Source organism: Panthera leo, chromosome D2 (assembly GCF_018350215.1).
Source record: "Panthera leo isolate Ple1 chromosome D2, P.leo_Ple1_pat1.1, whole genome shotgun sequence".
Classification (NCBI taxonomy): Eukaryota; Metazoa; Chordata; class Mammalia; order Carnivora; family Felidae; genus Panthera; species Panthera leo.
Genome location: NC_056689.1, coordinates 42,525,953 through 42,543,975, shown reverse-complemented (window position 1 = coordinate 42,543,975; position 18,023 = coordinate 42,525,953). Strand labels below are relative to the sequence as shown.

The following is an 18,023-nucleotide window of genomic DNA, read 5'->3' as shown; positions in this document are numbered from 1 at the left end:
CCAGAGAGGGGGAGACACAGAATCAGAAGCAGACTCCAGGCTCTGAGCTGGCAGCACAGAGCCCGACACGGGGCTCGAACCACGAACCGTGAGAACATGACCTGAGCCGCAGTAGGACACCCAACTGACTGAGCCACCCAGGCGCCCGATAGGTGGAATTTAAAAAAGAAATGAACAAATAAAGAAACAAACAAAGAAACAAAAAGACTCTTAAATACAGAGAACAAATGAATGGTTGCCAGGGGGATCCAGGTTGGGGGATGGGTGAAATGAATAAAGAGTATTAACAGGTACAAACTTCCAGTTATAAAATAAGTAAGTCACAGAGATGAAAAGTATAGCACAAGGAATATAGTCAATAATACGTAATGAAGTTTTGGTGACAGATGGGGACTCTATTTACAATGATGAGTACTGAGTAATGTATAAAAATGTTGTATCAAGCAATCCTAAAATTCATATGGAACCACAAAAGACCCCAAATAGCCAAAGTAATTTTGAAGAAGAAGACCAAAGCAGGAGGCATCACAATCCCAGACTTTAGCCTCTACTACAAAGCTGTCATCATCAAGACAGCATGGTATTGGCACAAAAACAGACACATAGACCAATGGAATAGAATAGAAAGCCCAGAACTAGACCCACAAACGTATGGCCAACTAATCTTTGACAAAGCAGGAAAGAATATCCAATGGAAAAAAGACAGTCTATTTAACAAATGGTGCTGGGAGAACTGGACAGCAACATGCAGAAGACTGAAACTAGACCACTTTCTCACACCATTCACAAAAATAAACGCAAAATGGATAAAGGACCTGAATGTGAGATGGGAAACCATCAAAACCCTAGAGGAGAAAGCAGGAAAAGACCTCTCTGACCTCAGCCGTAGCAATTTCTTACTTGACACATCCCCAAAGGCAAGGGAATTAAAAGCAAAAATGAACTATTGGGACCTTATGAAGATAAAAAGCTTCTGCACAGCAAAGGAAAACAACCGACAAAACTAAAAGGCAACCAACGGAATGGGAAAAGATATTTGCAAATGACATATCAGACAAAGGGCTAGTATCCAAAATCTATAAAGAGCTCACCAAACTCCACACCCGAAAAACAAATAATGCAGTGAAGAAATGGGCAGAAAACATGAACAGACACTTCTCTAAAGAAGACATCCAGATGGCCAACAGGCACACGAAAAGATGCTCAACGTCGCTCCTCATCAGGGAAATACAAATCAAAACCACACTCAGATATCACCTCACGCCAGTCAGAGTGGCCAAAATGAAGAAATCAGGAGACTATAGATGCTGGAGAGGATGTGGAGAAACGGGAACTCTCTTGCACTGTTGGTGGGAATGCAAATTGGTGCAGCCACTCTGGAAAACAGTGTGGAGGTTCCTCAAAAAATTAAAAATAGACCTACCCTATGACCCAGCAATAGCAAACACTGCTAGGAATTTACCCAAGGGATACAGGAGTACTGATGCATAGGGGCACTTGTACCCCAATGTTTATAGCAGCACTCTCCACAATAGCCAAATTATGGAAAGAGCCTAAATGTCCATCAACTGACAAATGGATAAAGAAATTGTGGTTTATATACACAATGGAGTACTACGTGGCAATGAGAAAGAATGAAATATGGCCCTTTGTAGCAACGTGGATGGAACTGGACAGTGTGATGCTAAGTGAAATAAGCCATACAGAGAAAGACAGATACCATATGGTTTCACTCTTATGTGGATCCTGAGAAACTTAACAGAAACCCATGGGGGAGGGGAAGGAAAAAAAAAAAAAAGAGGTTAGAGTGGAAGAGAGCCAAAGCATAAGAGACTCTTAAAAACTGAGAACAAACTGAGGGTTGATGGGGGGTGGGAGGGAGGAGAGGGTGGGTGATGGGTATTGAGGAGGGCACCTTTTGGGATGAGCACTGGTGTTGTATGGAAACCAATTTGACAATAAACTTCCTATATTGAAAAAAATAATAAAAATTAAAAAAATGTGGTATCAATATGTTTTACACCTGAAACTAATATAACATTGTTAATTATACTAAAAAAAAAAAAGAAAAGAAAAAAGAAAAGAAAGAAAACCTAGCAAAAAACCCCCCAAAAAACAAAAACAAAGGATACTAGATAGTCTTTTCAACAAGAGATACTAGAAAAACTAGATATCCATATGCAAAAAAAAATGACCTTTCACACTGTTCACAAAAATTAATTCAACATGTACCAAAGACCTAAATATGAAATGTAAAACCACAAGATAATAAGGAAGAAACTTCAGGTGATGCTGAGTTTCTACCTTCTTAGAAACAACACAAAAAATACAATCATGAAAGAACAATTATAAACTGGACTGCATGAAATTTAAAACACCTGTTCTTTGAAAATCACCATTAGGAGACTGAAAAGGCAAGTCACAGACTGGGACAAAATATTTGTAAAATATATGACAAAGAACTGATATCTAAAATATGCAAAGTACTCTTAAAATTCAACAAGAAAACAAACAACCAAATTTAAAAATGAGCAAAAGTGGAGTACCTGGGGTGGCTTACTCGGTTGAGTGTCGGACTTTGGCTCACATCATGATCTCATAGTTCATGAGTTCGAACCCTGCATCGGGCTCTGTGCTGACAGCTCAGAGCCTAGAGCCTGCTTCAGATTTTGTGTCTCCGTCTCTTTCTGCCCCTCCCCCACTCATGCTGGCTCTCTCTCTCTCTCTCTCAAAAATTATTAAATGTTAAAAAAAAATGTTTTTAATGAGTAAAGTTCTAAACAGACATCTCACTGAAGATATACAAATGGCAAATAACTTGTGAACAAATGTTCAACATTATATATCTTTTGGCAACTGCAAATGGTTATTAGAATGGTTAAAATCCAAAACAACACCAAATGCTGGTGAGGATGTGTAACAACAGGAGCTTTCACTCACCGCTGGAGAAAACGCAAAATGTACAGCCAATTTGGCAGTTTCTTACTAACCTAAATATCTTACTATATAATTCAGCAAACATGCTTGATATTTACCAAAATGAGTTCAAAACTTACACATGTAAATGGTTAGAGCACCTTTATTCGTAGTTGTCAAATTTTGGAAGCAATCAAGATATCTTTCAGGAAATGAATGGATAAACAACTGTAGTACATCCAAACAATGGACTATTATTTAGTGATAAAAAGAAATGAGCTATCAAGCCATGAAAAGGCATGGAGGAAATGTAAATGGATATTGCTGAGTGAAAGAAACCAATCTGAAAACACTACATACAACTATATGGCATTCTGGAAAAGGCAAAGCTATGGAGACAGTAAAAAGATCAGTGTTTGCCTTGGTGGGAGTGGGCGGAGAAGAAAGGGATAATACACAGAGAACATGAGAATTTAAGCAAAGTGAATTATTCTGTATGATAAGGTAATGGTAGATACATATCATTATGCATTTGTCAAAGGTCATAGAATGTATACACAAAGAGTGAACCCTAATGTAAACTATGGATTTTAGTTAGTATATCAATATCGATTCATGAACTTTAACAATTAATGCAAGATGTTAATTATAGAGCAAATTGTATAAAAGAAGGTGAGGGAGTAAATGAAAATTCTCTGTGCTTTCTGCTCACTATTTCTAAACCTAATACTTCTCTAAAAAATGAAATCTATTAATTAAAAGACAGAAGGAAATATGTGCAGAATGGCAGAATAAATATCTCCAAAAACTCCACTCCTCCATAAAAGCACTGAGAACACTGGCAAATTGGTTAAAATCAACTTTTCCAGTAATATAGAAATGCTTGCCACAACCAAGGAGCACTTATTTAAAAGAGAAAAGAAAAAAAAAAACCCAGTTGAATCTTGGTAAGAACAAGCCTGTGTGGCATTTTAATTTATTCTATTACTATGCCTATCTGCCCAGTTCTGTGGTAACTTGGAAAATAAGAGCCTTACAAGCATAATAGCAGTGAAATTCAGCAATCACTGGGAGGAAGAAGTGGGTGGTAAACTGGGTTTGGAATTCTTTCAAAAGCACCATTTCCAGAAAATAGTTACTATTTGACCTAACACCCTCCTAGACAAGGCTCATTCTCAGCTGTTGTTTCATTTGAACTAATTTGGAGACTCTCAGTGGGAACAGCCTTATCTCTAACACATTTGTTGAAAAAAATCAGTGCCACTGCTTAAAATTTCAACCTGCCTGAAATGGCAATGATCAAAAAAACTTTAAAAAAATTTTTTTTTAACGTTTATTTATTTTTGAGACAGAGAGAGACAGAGCATGAACGGGGGAGGGTCAGAGAGAGAGGGAGACACAGAATCGGAAGCAGGCTCCAGGCTCTGAGCCATCAGCCCAGAGCCCGACGCGGGGCTCGAACTCACGGACCATGAGATCGTGACCTGAGCTGAAGTCGGAGGCTTAACCGACTGAGCCACCCAGGCGCCCCTGATCAAAAAAACTTTAAAGAAAAACCTGTGGAATGAGATGTCCACAGGAGGCTCTGAAATACCCCCAACATATTCTTGGACATAGAGAAGGCCATACACCTGTGTAGGGCTCTGTGCATGCCAAGGAAATACCTGAGAAGAACTTAACCTCTCATCTTTGGCTCTCCTTGAGTCTCTGAGCAAAAAGAAGGAAATGAAGGTTAAGGCAGAGCTACAAACTGCTTACCAGGTTGTTGAAAGTATCCTTACACACACACACACACACACACACACACACACACACCATTGTAAAAGGCTGGGATACTTAATGGTTCAGGGCATTAAAAAAAATGCTTCTAATCATTAGCTTGACAAACTCCAAAATATAATAAAGAGACACATCATAAACTGTCAAAAACTAGAAAAAAAAAAGAAAAAAAGTGAGAATCCTAAACAAAGCAAGAAAAATAAAAATAGGATTCATCATGTAGAAGACAAGCTCAGTAAGATTAACAGCTGATTTTTCATCAGAAAGCATGAGAGTCAAAATGTTAAAAGATTATCAACCAAGAATTCTATATCCAGCAAAATTAGCCTTCAAAATTCAGGAGAAATTAAAACATCATCATATAAACAAAAACTGAGAAAATGTGTTGCTATTAGACCTTCCCTACAAGATAAATTCAAGTTGGACTTTAATTACTTCCTCCTTATTAATGGACAGAAGAAAAAGTCAGCAAAGAAATAGAAGACTTGAATACTACATACTAACAAAATTCAATAGATGTCTACAGAACATCTATAGAAATTAAATTCGTAGTCAAAAACCTTCCACAAGGAAAATCCCAAGCCCAAAATACAAATCAAAACCACAATGAAATACCACCTCACACCAGTCAAATGGCTAAAATTAACAACTCAGGCAACGAGATGTTGGCGAGGACTCAGAGAAAGAGGAACCCTTTTGCACTGCTTGTGGGAATAAATACTGGTGCAGCCACTCTGGAAAACAGTATGGAGGTTCTTCAAAAAATTAAAAATAGAATTACCCTACAACCCAGCAATTGCCCTACTAGGTACATATCCAAAGGATACAGGTGTGTTGTTTCAAAAGGCACACATGCACCTCAATATTTATAGCAGTGCTATTGACAACAACCAAAGTATGTAAAGAGCCCAAATGTCCATCAACAGATGAATGAATAAAGATGTCGTATACACACACACATGCACGCGCACACACACACACACACACACACACACACACAATATTACTTGGAGATCAAAAGAATGAAATCTTGGCATTTGCAACAACATGGATGGAACCTGAGTATATTATGCTAAGCAAAATTTGTCAGAGAAAGACAAATATCATATGATTTCACTAATATGTGGAATTTAAGATAAAAAACAGATGAACATGGGGAAGGGAAACAAAAATAATATAAAAACAGGGAGGGGGACAAAACATAAAAGACTCTTCAATATAGAAAACAAACTGAGGGTTGCTGGAGGGGTTGCAGGTGGGGGCATGGGCTAAATAAGCAAGGGGCATTAAGGAGGACACTTTTTGGGATGAGCACTGGGTGTCATATGTAGGGGATGAATCACTGGATTCTATGCCTGAAATCATTATTGCAGTATATGTTAACTAATTTAGATGTAAATTTAAAAATAAATAGTAAAAAAGAAAGAAGAGAAGAGCCCAAGCCCAAATAACTGCACAGGTGAATCCTACAAGTTCTTCCAAAAATAGAAATTAAAGAAACACTTCCCTTTTCAATCTATGTGACCATAATACCAAAACCAGACAAAGACATTTTAAAAAAAGAAAGAAAGAAAACTATAGACTGATATTTATTATGAATATACGCATAAAAATCTTCAACACAATACTAGCAAATTGAATCTAGCAACACATAAAATGATTACATACCATGACCAAGTAGGATTTATCCAAGAAAGGTAAAGTTGGTTCAACATATGTAAATCAGTCAATGTCATACACCACATTAAGAGAATGAGGGCCAAAAAATTATCTCAATACTCACAGAAATAGTATTTGACAAAATCTAACACCCTTTCATGATAAAAACACTCAACAAAATATGATTAGAAGTTCCTCAACCTGATAAAGACTGTGAAAAAGCAGAGCTAACATCATACATAACAGTGAAAGGCTGAATGCTTTATCCTGAATATTAGAAAGGCACAAATGTTTGCTCTCACCAGTCCTATTCAACACTGCATTGTAGGTTCTAGCCATAGAAATTATGCAGGAGGAAAAAAAAAAAAAAAGAAAGAAAGTACCTAGATGGAAAGAAAAATATCTATCTCTGATGACATGATCTTATACAGAGAGAATCTAAGGAACTAAGGATTCAGGGGTTATATGAACCATATACATGAACACTGGAAACAGTCAGGATTGTAGCAAAGCTTACAATGAAGAGGGAAAATGAGCCAATGGCCAAGATTTTGTGAGGCAGGGGTAGGGACCAATAAGGAGGGGTTGATACAGCCAAATGCTCTAAGTCTCAAAATAATAACAGTGAAGAATACTTTATTTAGAAACAAATGAGGAGTGAAGACAAAGACCCCACTTCTAAACAGTAAAGTACTAGAGTGACTGGAAAATAAGAATTCTTCATATAAAAACACTACTAGGGAATTAGTACATTTAGGAAAGAGTTAGATTTCAGTTACAATCAGAATGTGAGCAAAGAGGTCAAGAATGTGAGTTGGTCAGGATGTGAAAGAATTCCATATAGCATAGTGGAAGGTGTAGGCAAAGAAGGAGGTTGGGGAGAAACAGTAGTGAAAGCTTCGGCCAGATAAGGAGAGGAGAGCATAGTATTATGAAAAAAAAAAAAAACATAAAGGAAACTGGTCAGTGGTTCTGAACCACTGAATTGCAGATAAGACAATTCCTATAATTACAGTCCCCTGTAAAGCAGATTAAGGCATAATTAAAAAAAAAAAAAAAGACAATGAGGAGAATTAAAGGAAAGACAGGAAAAGGAATCCTCAAGAAGTTATGGAATGGTAGAGACACTTTTACACATGTAATGTTAAAAAGGCCCTGGGGTTAGGTACATCCAAACTTTTTCAAATCAAGGCATAGAGAGAAAATAATAGTTTTAAGATATGCTGGAGAGTCAGGCTTGTCTTGAGTGAGGTTTCTCTCTTTACCACCCATCTCCTAACGAGCTCTAGGGGATCTAGATGTCCCAAACCCACACAGCCACTCTAAAACCTGGAGGGATCAATAAACTATAACTATTTATGACAAACCAGGGTGCCCACTTCTTGGGAAGTTCTGTGCTAAATGAGTCAAGTTAGCAACCCCCAAGAATATGGTGCATTTCTCTCTCCTCCCTGAGAATCACCAGTGTGGATGATCCACAAATCACTACTCCCTCCAAATACACTGTATAAAAGGGATCTGTGGTCATATGTTTTGGGAAATGGCTACATATTCTTTTACCACATTTTGCAAAATCATAGTACTGTATTTATATATTTAAGGCGCTGTGGAGCAAACTATTTTTTAAAAAACTTTAATTTATTCATTTCCTACTCATTTGATCAGAGAATCGCTTTTCTATGCCTATTAATATCCAGGAATATTGTTTTTGGAAAACGATATCTTTTCTGAAAGATGACTAATCAGCCTCAGTTTGATCATTCCCAGGGACACAGATTACTACTTCCATCCAGGTAATTCATTCCATTTGGGACAGTCTGATTAATAATCCCGTTTCAAGCTAAAATTTGCCATCTTTTACCTTAAAATAAAGAATTTTGCCTTTAGAGTTAGAGATCACATCTATCCATTCCTACAAATGACCTAGAAACAAACTCATAGTAGTTCTCTGAAAATGCCACATTACTCACACATGGTTTTACACATGCTATTTTTTCCATCTGAACACTCATCTTTCTCCTATAGAAACCACTCCTCTGCAATCTCTATAGTCAATAGTACCAGTTCAATAGTAACTTCCTTTTACACACAACTCCCTAGACAAAAACCAGTTGCTACATGCTTCTGGAATCCTATATAAATCACTTTCTTAAAGCAACCATCATCCTTGTACTGCACAAATACTATTATAACAAATACAAATATTATAACTGCCTACATACCTGTCTCTCCCACAGACTCAACATCTAGGAAGTTTTTACTAACTAAACTTTGTGTGGGATGGAGGAGGCACAGGAACCTTCTACCTAACCAATAACTAACTGCAATGACTCCAAATAAGCTCATGTACTGCATAATGGTTTTTACCATCCCCAAAACAATGCTCTAAGAAGCCATTACCAATCCACAGCTATCACCTCTCACACTCTCTCCAAATTCATCCCCCAGCTTGAGAATTTAGCACAGAATTCAACATAGGTTCTCGATGAATATTTATTAAATGAATGAATAAATCTTATCAGAAGTATAAGCAATGGTTCACATTTTAGTTAGGCTTCTAAATTTTCATAAGATGGCCTTAACTTTACCTTCTTTTAAACGAACCATCAAAGATGAGGGAAGCATAATCTTACCAACCATGACTGTCTTTACATCATATTCTTGCCTGACAATAATAACTCTCCAATGTCCATTCCTTATCAAAAGCCTAGCTATAAGAAACAACAGCCAAAATAATGCCTGGAAAGATACATACTCCATGCATTCTTCTAGATCTTCTAAATTTTATCCTTGCATTTAATCATACCAACAGAAGAATCTTTGGTTAAACTTCATTATTTCATGACCCACTGAAGAACTCCCTTTTCTCACTTGGTCTAGACTTATTTGCAGCTTACAATGAAGAACATAAGTAAGAAAGGGACTTAAGGAATTTGTCATTACTTTTATTTGGGAAGCTGTCTGAGACCTGTCCTCTATATCACAAGGTACTTCCCTTATAAGAACTCATGCAAAGCAACTTCTTTCAGGTTTGTGTCTCACGAAAGCAAGTCAATTCAGGAGAAATGCATCCTTTATCTTATGTATACTGTAAATCTTGCAATGGATAAAGTTATGTTCTTTGCTTTTGCTGCCTTCTTTTTTTAAATTTTTTAATGTTTATTTATTTTTTTTTTAATTTTTTTTTTTCAACGTTTTTTATTTATTTTTGGGACAGAGAGAGACAGAGCATGAACGGGGGAGGGGCAGAGAGAGAGGGAGACACAGAATCGGAAACAGGCTCCAGGCTCCGAGCCATCAGCCCAGAGCCCGACGCGGGGCTCGAACTCACGGACCGCGAGATCTTGACCTGGCTTAAGTCGGACGCTTAACCGACTGCGCCACCCAGGCGCCCCAATGTTTATTTATTTTGAGAGAGAGAGACAAGAGCGTGAGCAGGGGAGGGGCAGAGAGACAGGGAGATACAGAATCAGAAGCAGGCCCCAGGCTCTGAGCCATCAGCATAGAGCCCAACGTGGTGCTCAAACCAACGAGGGAGATCATGACCTGAGCTGAAGTCAGATGCTCAACTGACTGAGCCACCCAGGTGCTCCAGCTTTTGCTGCTTCTTAAAGCCAAATTTTTTTTGTTCAAGAACTATATGGGGCCATACATTTTCCTTCCATAGTTTCTTCATCCAATTTTACTATCTGTATTGTAAATGCACCCCAAAATGATCTCAAATCCCTAGTGGAATGAGATGGGAAAGTGAAAAGAGAAAAAATAATAACTACCATCACTGGGTGTCTACCATAAACCATATACTGCTCAAAGCACTTTTGTGCCTAATCCTTGAACACTGAGAGAAAGGTATTATCAACTGTTTTACAGATGATAAACTGGAGTGGAGAAGGTTTAAATAAATTACCTAAACTCACAAAGCTAATTTGTGTCAGGCCAGAGTTTGATCCCAGGTTTGACTGACTACAAAAGCCATATTATATATAAACTCTGATCAAATTAAAGATTATACTATGCTTCAAAAAGAAAAAGAATTTTAGCACTGTACAGTATCTTCCTCTGCTTCTAACAGTACTTGAGGAATTTTTAAGTTTTAATTTATTATGTAAGCAAAAGTAACAAATCACTTGGCACTAACTTTAAACATTATTTTTAAAATAATTAACTTAAAATTTTCAACATTTAATCATTCCCAAATGAGAAATAGAAAATAACATCAAACAAAGTCCAAATAACAGACATTAAGTAAAATATTTTTATATACAGTAAAGCTAATGAAAGAATTAAGACATATTATTCCAATTAGTACCACATATAGCTTGAAATATTTTTTGGTGCCTCTAAAAACCAGATTAAAAAATAGTTTTTGGGGCAGGGGGAAATTATGATTCAAAATTAATCAAAAGATAGGAAATGTAATCTAAATTAGACTCACCTGCTCAAGTCACTTTTTCCATGGTGATGATAGTGGTCAGGATGGCTGAGATGATAATGCTCCTGTCCACTCCACCTCTGGGGTGGCCTTTTCCAAAATCCTTCCTGAGACTGCCGAACATTTCTGTCTGACCGGTCAAAACGGTTCATATTGTCACACTCCACTAGATAGATTCAAAAGCAAAACACTATAAACATGTACACATTCTGTAAAAGTTAACTACTTACGACTTGATAATTAAATGCTGCTGAGAATATAAAAATGATATTCTAAAAATACCAGCCATTTATATTATCTAATCACAAAATCAAGATTTCCAGAAGAAAAATAACCAGTTCTTTTGATGAAAACTTTATAGTATTCAAATTGAAGTGCATTATAAAACTTTCGTATCACAGGCAGTTAAGTAACAGTGTTTTCAAACAAGCATATTATCCTTGTTATCAACATTATACATTTTAAACACCAGTAATCAGTTTTAAGAGGTTTTTCATCATTATCACTGGCTGGTTCTGACTTCAGAATGAAAATGGTCAGACAAAGTAAATTTCTAGTAGAGAATTCATTCTCAAAAATGAATGCCACAATTAACTTTCACTGGTTTCAAGAAGCACAAATTAAGATTTTATCACAAATGAATAGTATTTTTTTAAATTAGCTCACAATTTTAGAAAGTAAGACACTTCAATCTGCCTACAGTAGAGATTGTTCAAAAAGTCTAAAATGCCACTGAAAACAAAGCCAGCACTTTGCAGCAACAAATAGCACACTCCCTGAAATCCAGATGCCAAAAAACACGAAAAGAATCTCCTTGAAATACCCCAAGCTTCTCCTTCACTTACCCAAAACACTTTTTCCTCACATATCTGAGCACTCACTAGAAGAGTTACTTTGTACAAGGGAGACATTGTGTCGCCGGCTGCCTACTCAGACATAGTTGCATACAAGGCACTGACAAACAGGCCTTCCTTCCTGCTCAACTCCCAGCCCTCCCTGTGGGAAGCAAGCCCAGTTTGCCCTGTGACTCCATCTTCGCTCAGTGGTTACATAGCTACTGAGTTAGGACTGTTACTAAAAATACAACTGAACACTAACCCAAGCCAGGCGATGGAAGGCTGCAAATTATTACATGAGAAAGTTCAAATCCTGAATGCTCAGAATTACTTCATAAAGAAGCTGTAGAAATCAATGGAATCCTCAATTTTAAAAAACTCATTCTTTAAATGATTATTTTCACTTAACTCAAACTTGAATTTGAAATATGGAAAGTGTTTCATTACAGTATACCAGATAAGAACAAACTTTCCCACTCCAAAATAAGTAGTTAAAATAAAGTATAGATGTTCAATTCTCATACACACTAAATTTACTGTTAACATATTTCTTCTAAATGCATAATAATTTTGTACAACTTTTTAAAAGACTTTGAAATTTTGTTTATAATGGTTAGAAAAATCAATTTGGGGGAAAAACTACATATTTTATAGTTTAAAAAAATTTTAAGAAAATATTTGTGAAAGAAGCCTTACATTTGAAATTATTTCAAACAATTTCTTGTCATTTTATTGATATAAATTATAATCTACTTTTTTAAGTTCAATTATAGAAAACTTGACAATTAGATAAATAAAGGCATTGGCGACCATTATAATTAAAAAATCAGGAGTAGAAAATGAGATCAGAAAGGAAAAATTAATTTAAAAATAATCCTAAAGGGGCGCCTGGGTGGCGCAGTCGGTTAAGCGTCCGACTTCAGCCAGGTCACGATCTCGCGGTCCGTGAGTTCGAGCCCCGCGTCAGGCTCTGGGCCGATGGCTCGGAGCCTGGAGCCTGTTTCCGATTCTGTGTCTCCCTCTCTCTCTGACCCTCCCCCGTTCATGCTCTGTCTCTCTCTGTCCCAAAAATAAAATAAAAAACGTTGAAAAAAAAAAAAAAAAAAAAAAAAAAAAAAAATAAAAATAATCCTAAAAAGGCTCAAAACTGATTTTAGTTCACATTTGTATTATACTCTGAGACTCAGTTAAGCTCATCAAGAATTTCTACATGGCATTAAAATGTTACTTTAGTTGCAGCAATTCTATATAGCTGAGGGATAATCTGTATCTATTTTTAAATGCCCTGAATTCATACTTAATTCAGGCAGATAAAATTCCACTTACTCCCCAAACAAGAAATTCTGTCATAATAAGAACCTGATATGTAATTAGGATATCATCAACAGTGTGCACACACAGTAACAAGAAGCAAAGGAACGAAGCAAACAGGTGAGGAGATGGTGTTAAATACTGTGGGAAATTAAAATGCATAAAATTGATATGCCGCTTTTGTGTCTACTAAAGAGGTTCTTGGTTCAACACACAGACTACAAATGAAAGAACCTTTATTGAATGAAACAAGAACTCAACACAGGCACAATGGCAAATAAACACTGGAAACAAATATTTGCCACAACCATAAAAGAGTATTGGTAGAAACTGAGACAGAAGGGCCTAAATTCTCAGATAAATGACTGCTCCAAGACTCTAAGATCCTGCTTATACAGCTGCCCCCTGAACAATGTGTTAGAGGTGCAGGACCCCCTGCACAGTCAAAAATCCATGCATAACTTTTGATTCCCCAAAAACTAAACTACTAATAGCCTACGGTGCATCAGAAGCCTTACCAATAGCACAGTCAATTAACACGTATTTTGTACATTATATGTATTATATACTGTATTCTTACAATACAGTAAGCTAGAAAAAATAAAATGTAAATAAGAAAATCTTAGAAAAAATACATTTACAGTACTGCACTGTATCGAAAAAAGAAAGTTATTAAGAAAATCATAAGGAAGATAAACACATTTGTAGTACTGTACTATTTTTATTGAAAAAAACCACATATAAATGAGCCTGTGCATTTCAAACCTGTGTTGTTCAAGGGTCAACTGTACTCCCATCTGAGGCACTCGTCAAACATACGTTTATATACTTTAAAATGTTACTAAGAAGATAATGTGAAATAATATTAGTGATGGTTTCTTAGAGAAGATTAGAGATTCTGACAGAATGAAAGAAATAATATAGCAAAGGAAATGGAAAGCAAACAAAATTATAAGATGGAGATAAATCAAAACCACCTCCATAGCCAATGAGGGAACAGGACCCAAAGAAAGAAAATAAATCTCTCTGAACATGAAATACCATAGGGTATGATGAGGTAAACCGAAAGGTATCCAACTTTGAAAAATTTTAATCCAGTATGGCAATCACAACTATCCTACACACCAGATTTCACCGTAACTCTGAATTGAGGTCTAGAAAATAAAAAAAGGCCTTGTGAAAGGGGGTTTCCAGCTCCAGAAGTAAAAGGCAGAAGATTTTAGTTCTTTTACTGTGAGTAGGAGACAGATAACATCAGGACCTTTACCCTTTGGAGAGGGAAAGAGGATCTAGTATAGATACCTAAATGAAACATATGGGACGTGGGGATGCCTAGCTCAACTATTCATCATACTCATTTCTTCTGATTTTATAAAAGGAACAAAATATAACACCAAAAGCAACCTAGATTATTTCTCTGATTACTTAAAGTCATAATGGATGACACAAATAGTATTTGTACCTGTAACAACTGGCTATGAAGATGGCAGGAAGAAATTACACATTACAAAAGCTAGAAAGAATGTGCTTTGCAGGAGGTTTTACAATCTGATCAGAAAAGCTCTGAATCTGAAAGAAGAAAAGCTCATGTAAAAAAAAAAAAAATCACGAACCTTGTTATTACTAAACACAATTACTACTGAAAAAGAAAGATAAATCTCCAGAAGAAAATATGGTAATTGGAAAGTGATCAAGGACAATACTCTAGAACTCATATGACTATATCTTTTAGGAAATATAACATGGAATAAGTGCAATTTAATAGGCACCGTAACTCGGTGGAGTGGGGTTCAGGAAGTAATTAGAAAGGCATCTTTTTCAACAGAGAAAAGTTTAAAAACAGAAGCACACGGAACAAGATATACACTATGGGAATGTCACAAACCTGAGGGTTTATACTATAACTGTGCCAAATGCTAGGCTTTAATCTGTAGACAATGTGTGACCATCAGATGTTCCAGAGCGAAATAATAAAGCAACACGATTGTGTTTTTGATACAACCTGAATGGTTAATTTAAAAAACACTTTAGGGGGCGCCTGGGTGGCTCGGTCGGTTGGGCATCCAACTTCGGCTCACGTCATGATCTCACAGTTTGTGAGTTCAAGCCCCGTGTCAGGCTCTGTGCTGACAGCTCAGAGCTTGGAGCCTGCTTCGGATTCTGTGTCTCCCCCTCTCTCTGCCCCCTCCCCTGCTCACACTCTATGTCTCTCTGTCTCTCAATAATAAATAAATGTTAAAAATTTAAAAAAAAAAGAAAAGAAACACTTTTGAACAAAAAAAAGCACGTCTCAAATACTCAGTGGTCTGCCAAAAGAAAGTCAGATCCAAATTGTTTCCTTAAGAGATTCCTTGATGAAGGTAAAATAAAAATGCAAAACAATTAAAACAATTCTTTTAGATCCTTCCTAACTGCAACTGAAACCTAAAGTCCTTTCTCATTTTATTCCTCTTCTCTCATTCTATGCTCTTCCTCTGACCCATCTCTCCCTTGACCTGCTTCCCTACCCTGAAGCTGGCCAGAAACCTCAAAGGCTCAACACCTCTTAAAGTTTAAATCTCCTTCAGAAGAGGGAAAATCCCATAAGGCTGATTTTAAACCAGGTCAGGTCTCTAAGCTGAAAGTCATGGCTGGATGTTTTCTAAGGTCTAAAAAAGATTGGGAGAAATTTGCAGAGGAATTTAGAAAAGTTTTAGAATTGATAATCTAGGGCTCCTAGATCTATCACCCACTAGTTCATACATTAAAGGGAACCCCAGGTGCAAAAATAGAATGGAAAAGGCACAGCGTGAAAAATCTGAAAGTCACATGATTTAAGAACCCATGACTGTGTAGAAAACAGTTTTCATTGACTCTCTTAGGATCTGAAAATTAAACTGACAAGACAGATTAATGGAAGGAAAGCATACAAATGTATTTAATATAATATGTGACACGGCAGGCTTCAGAAGGAAAGACAGACCCAAAGAAACAGGTCTGTGTTGATGTAGAGTGGACAGTCATGGAGGAATATGACAGTTAAAGAGTATGAGGTAACTGTAGTAAACTGGGGGAAACTTGGGCAAGTCCTATTTGTTAGGATTCTTCTTGGCATCCCTAGAATTAAGAATGGTGCCTTTTCTCTGGTACAGGGGAGCACCTCTCACATGAAGGTTTTATGACCTGTTTCAGGGAAGGAGGATGAGGGGCAGAAATGGGGAGAGGGACTTCCCTGCCTCTGCCATTTACTCAAACTCCTTGGGCTTAAAATGTTCAGTATGCCAAGGTGCCATATTTTGGAGTACTGTGTAACTGAACTCCATCAAGTACACAGAAAACCAGAAGAGGTTACAAGAGTCCTTGCAGAGGCTGTCAACAAAGTCTTCTCTGTGAACACAGATTGGGCTCTGATTCAATTCTGTAAGGAAATAAAGGATAAATCCACTGCCGACTTCAAGAATAGACTAACACCTTTAGATAGCATTTGGAGATAGTTTATGAAAGAGATATAACCCAGTCTCTCTTCTTACTTTCTGTGAAAAAAAGGCAGAAATAGGATAAGTATAGCCTCATTGCCAGGCATCTAATGCTTAGAAAGAGCCCTGGAAAAAAGCAGAATAAGACTCGGAATAAAATTATGTCCTTCATATATAACAACTAGATGCTTCCACCACAGCCAACTAAACACTAGAGGAAGAAGTCTCTTAGTACACTTATAGATACTATTAACAGCAGGGCATTGGAAAAACAAGTATCCTGCATCACCTAAGAAATAAAAGAGGAAAAATAAAATGGGTGATTAATCAAAGTGTTCTGAAGGGAAAATCAAGTACTCAATTTCCAGTTTTACCCTTGAACTCAAAAGATAATTTTCTCTAAATATTAAAAGAAAATCTTGCAGATGTTTTATTGCTACAGGCACTACAATATCAACCTTAAACCCTACTATTGTTATATCATCTCCCCCTCAATGTCACCAAAAAACTCAGGTGTGGATATTTCCAATACCTCTCAGGTCCCAAATCCTAGCCCATAACTATCCAAGAAACACTGGACCAACAAGCATTCTTCCTCCTCTGTGTTATCACATATGACACCTAATAGGTCATGATTTACTACACAAGTGTAATTGCCAGATAAATATTTTCCTCATGGCCTCTTCCTTGAAATCCCAGAAGATCCCTTATTCATAATACAGTAATAGCAAGCTTGTGTCCAAAATCAAACCCAAAGTAAAGATCTCAACAAGGTCTCAATTTTTTTTTTTTGGTAAAAATTCCACTGATATTGGCAGAATTAGCGATGCTGAACTCACCAGGCTTCAGAGTGACCCATTCATACATGCAAATTCATACACCCAAATCTCCATAACAGCCACAAAACCCAGAAGCTAAAGGTAATAAAAATCAATAGTCAAAAGTATATTAGAAGACTCCTTTATACCTTATACCAGTCCTTATAACATTCCTATCCTCTTCCCAATCAAAAAAACTCAGGTGGGTGGGTATAGTCATCCAGGAACTCAGAACTATATAGAGAACAGTCATTCCTTAATACCTAGGAGTACCAAATGGAATACTATTTTATGTTTAGTGCCTTTGAAGGCTACATATTTTAGACCTATATTCTGTTTCTTCAGTGTTCCGTTAGCTCAAAACAGTCAATACCTGTTTGCCATCTCCTAGAAAATCTACAATATGAGATGTTATATACCTCAGAAGTTCCCTCCTACTTTTCACAAGTCCCCAACCCAAGACCTCAAAGACTTTAAATTTCCCTGTGATTCTAATTTTACCTAATATGAAGATAAGTTTGTTGTCCTCTAAAGATGAAGGAGGCTCTAAGACTGATTCCTTTAGCTCAGAGAGGATATAAAGTTTTCAAAGAAAAGTTGTTAAAATTCTGTCAAAAAATGCATTATCTAGGATGTGATTTACTCCAAGGAAGTATGTCACTCACTCCTCACAACAAGCCTTTAAAATGTCACATGAAATCTCCTGGATCATTGTCTCAGTTCTCCCCCATAATTTTCAATGGTTTGTCAAGACCCTAAGAGATATTACATGCACATTTCTGCTTGGCCTGTTGTCCTTCTGCCATGTGCCACGAGA

At 36.8% G+C, this 18,023-nt stretch overlaps 1 protein-coding gene across 7 annotated transcripts in view; it reads right to left on the bottom strand.

Annotated features, from left to right (window-relative positions):
• Positions 1 to 18,023, bottom strand: part of CCSER2 (coiled-coil serine rich protein 2) — a 186,860-nt gene that overhangs the window by 74,503 nt on the left and 94,334 nt on the right. For 5 of the 7 annotated variants that reach the window (XM_042907896.1, XM_042907895.1, XM_042907900.1 and 2 more), the window contains one exon: positions 10,790 to 10,952. In XM_042907896.1, the coding sequence (XP_042763830.1) occupies positions 10,790 to 10,952 (163 nt within the window). Of the gene's footprint in view, positions 1 to 10,789; positions 10,953 to 11,631; positions 11,694 to 14,395; positions 14,463 to 18,023 lie in introns of those variants that run through there. The other 2 variants (XM_042907902.1, XM_042907901.1) reach the window with 2 other exon arrangements.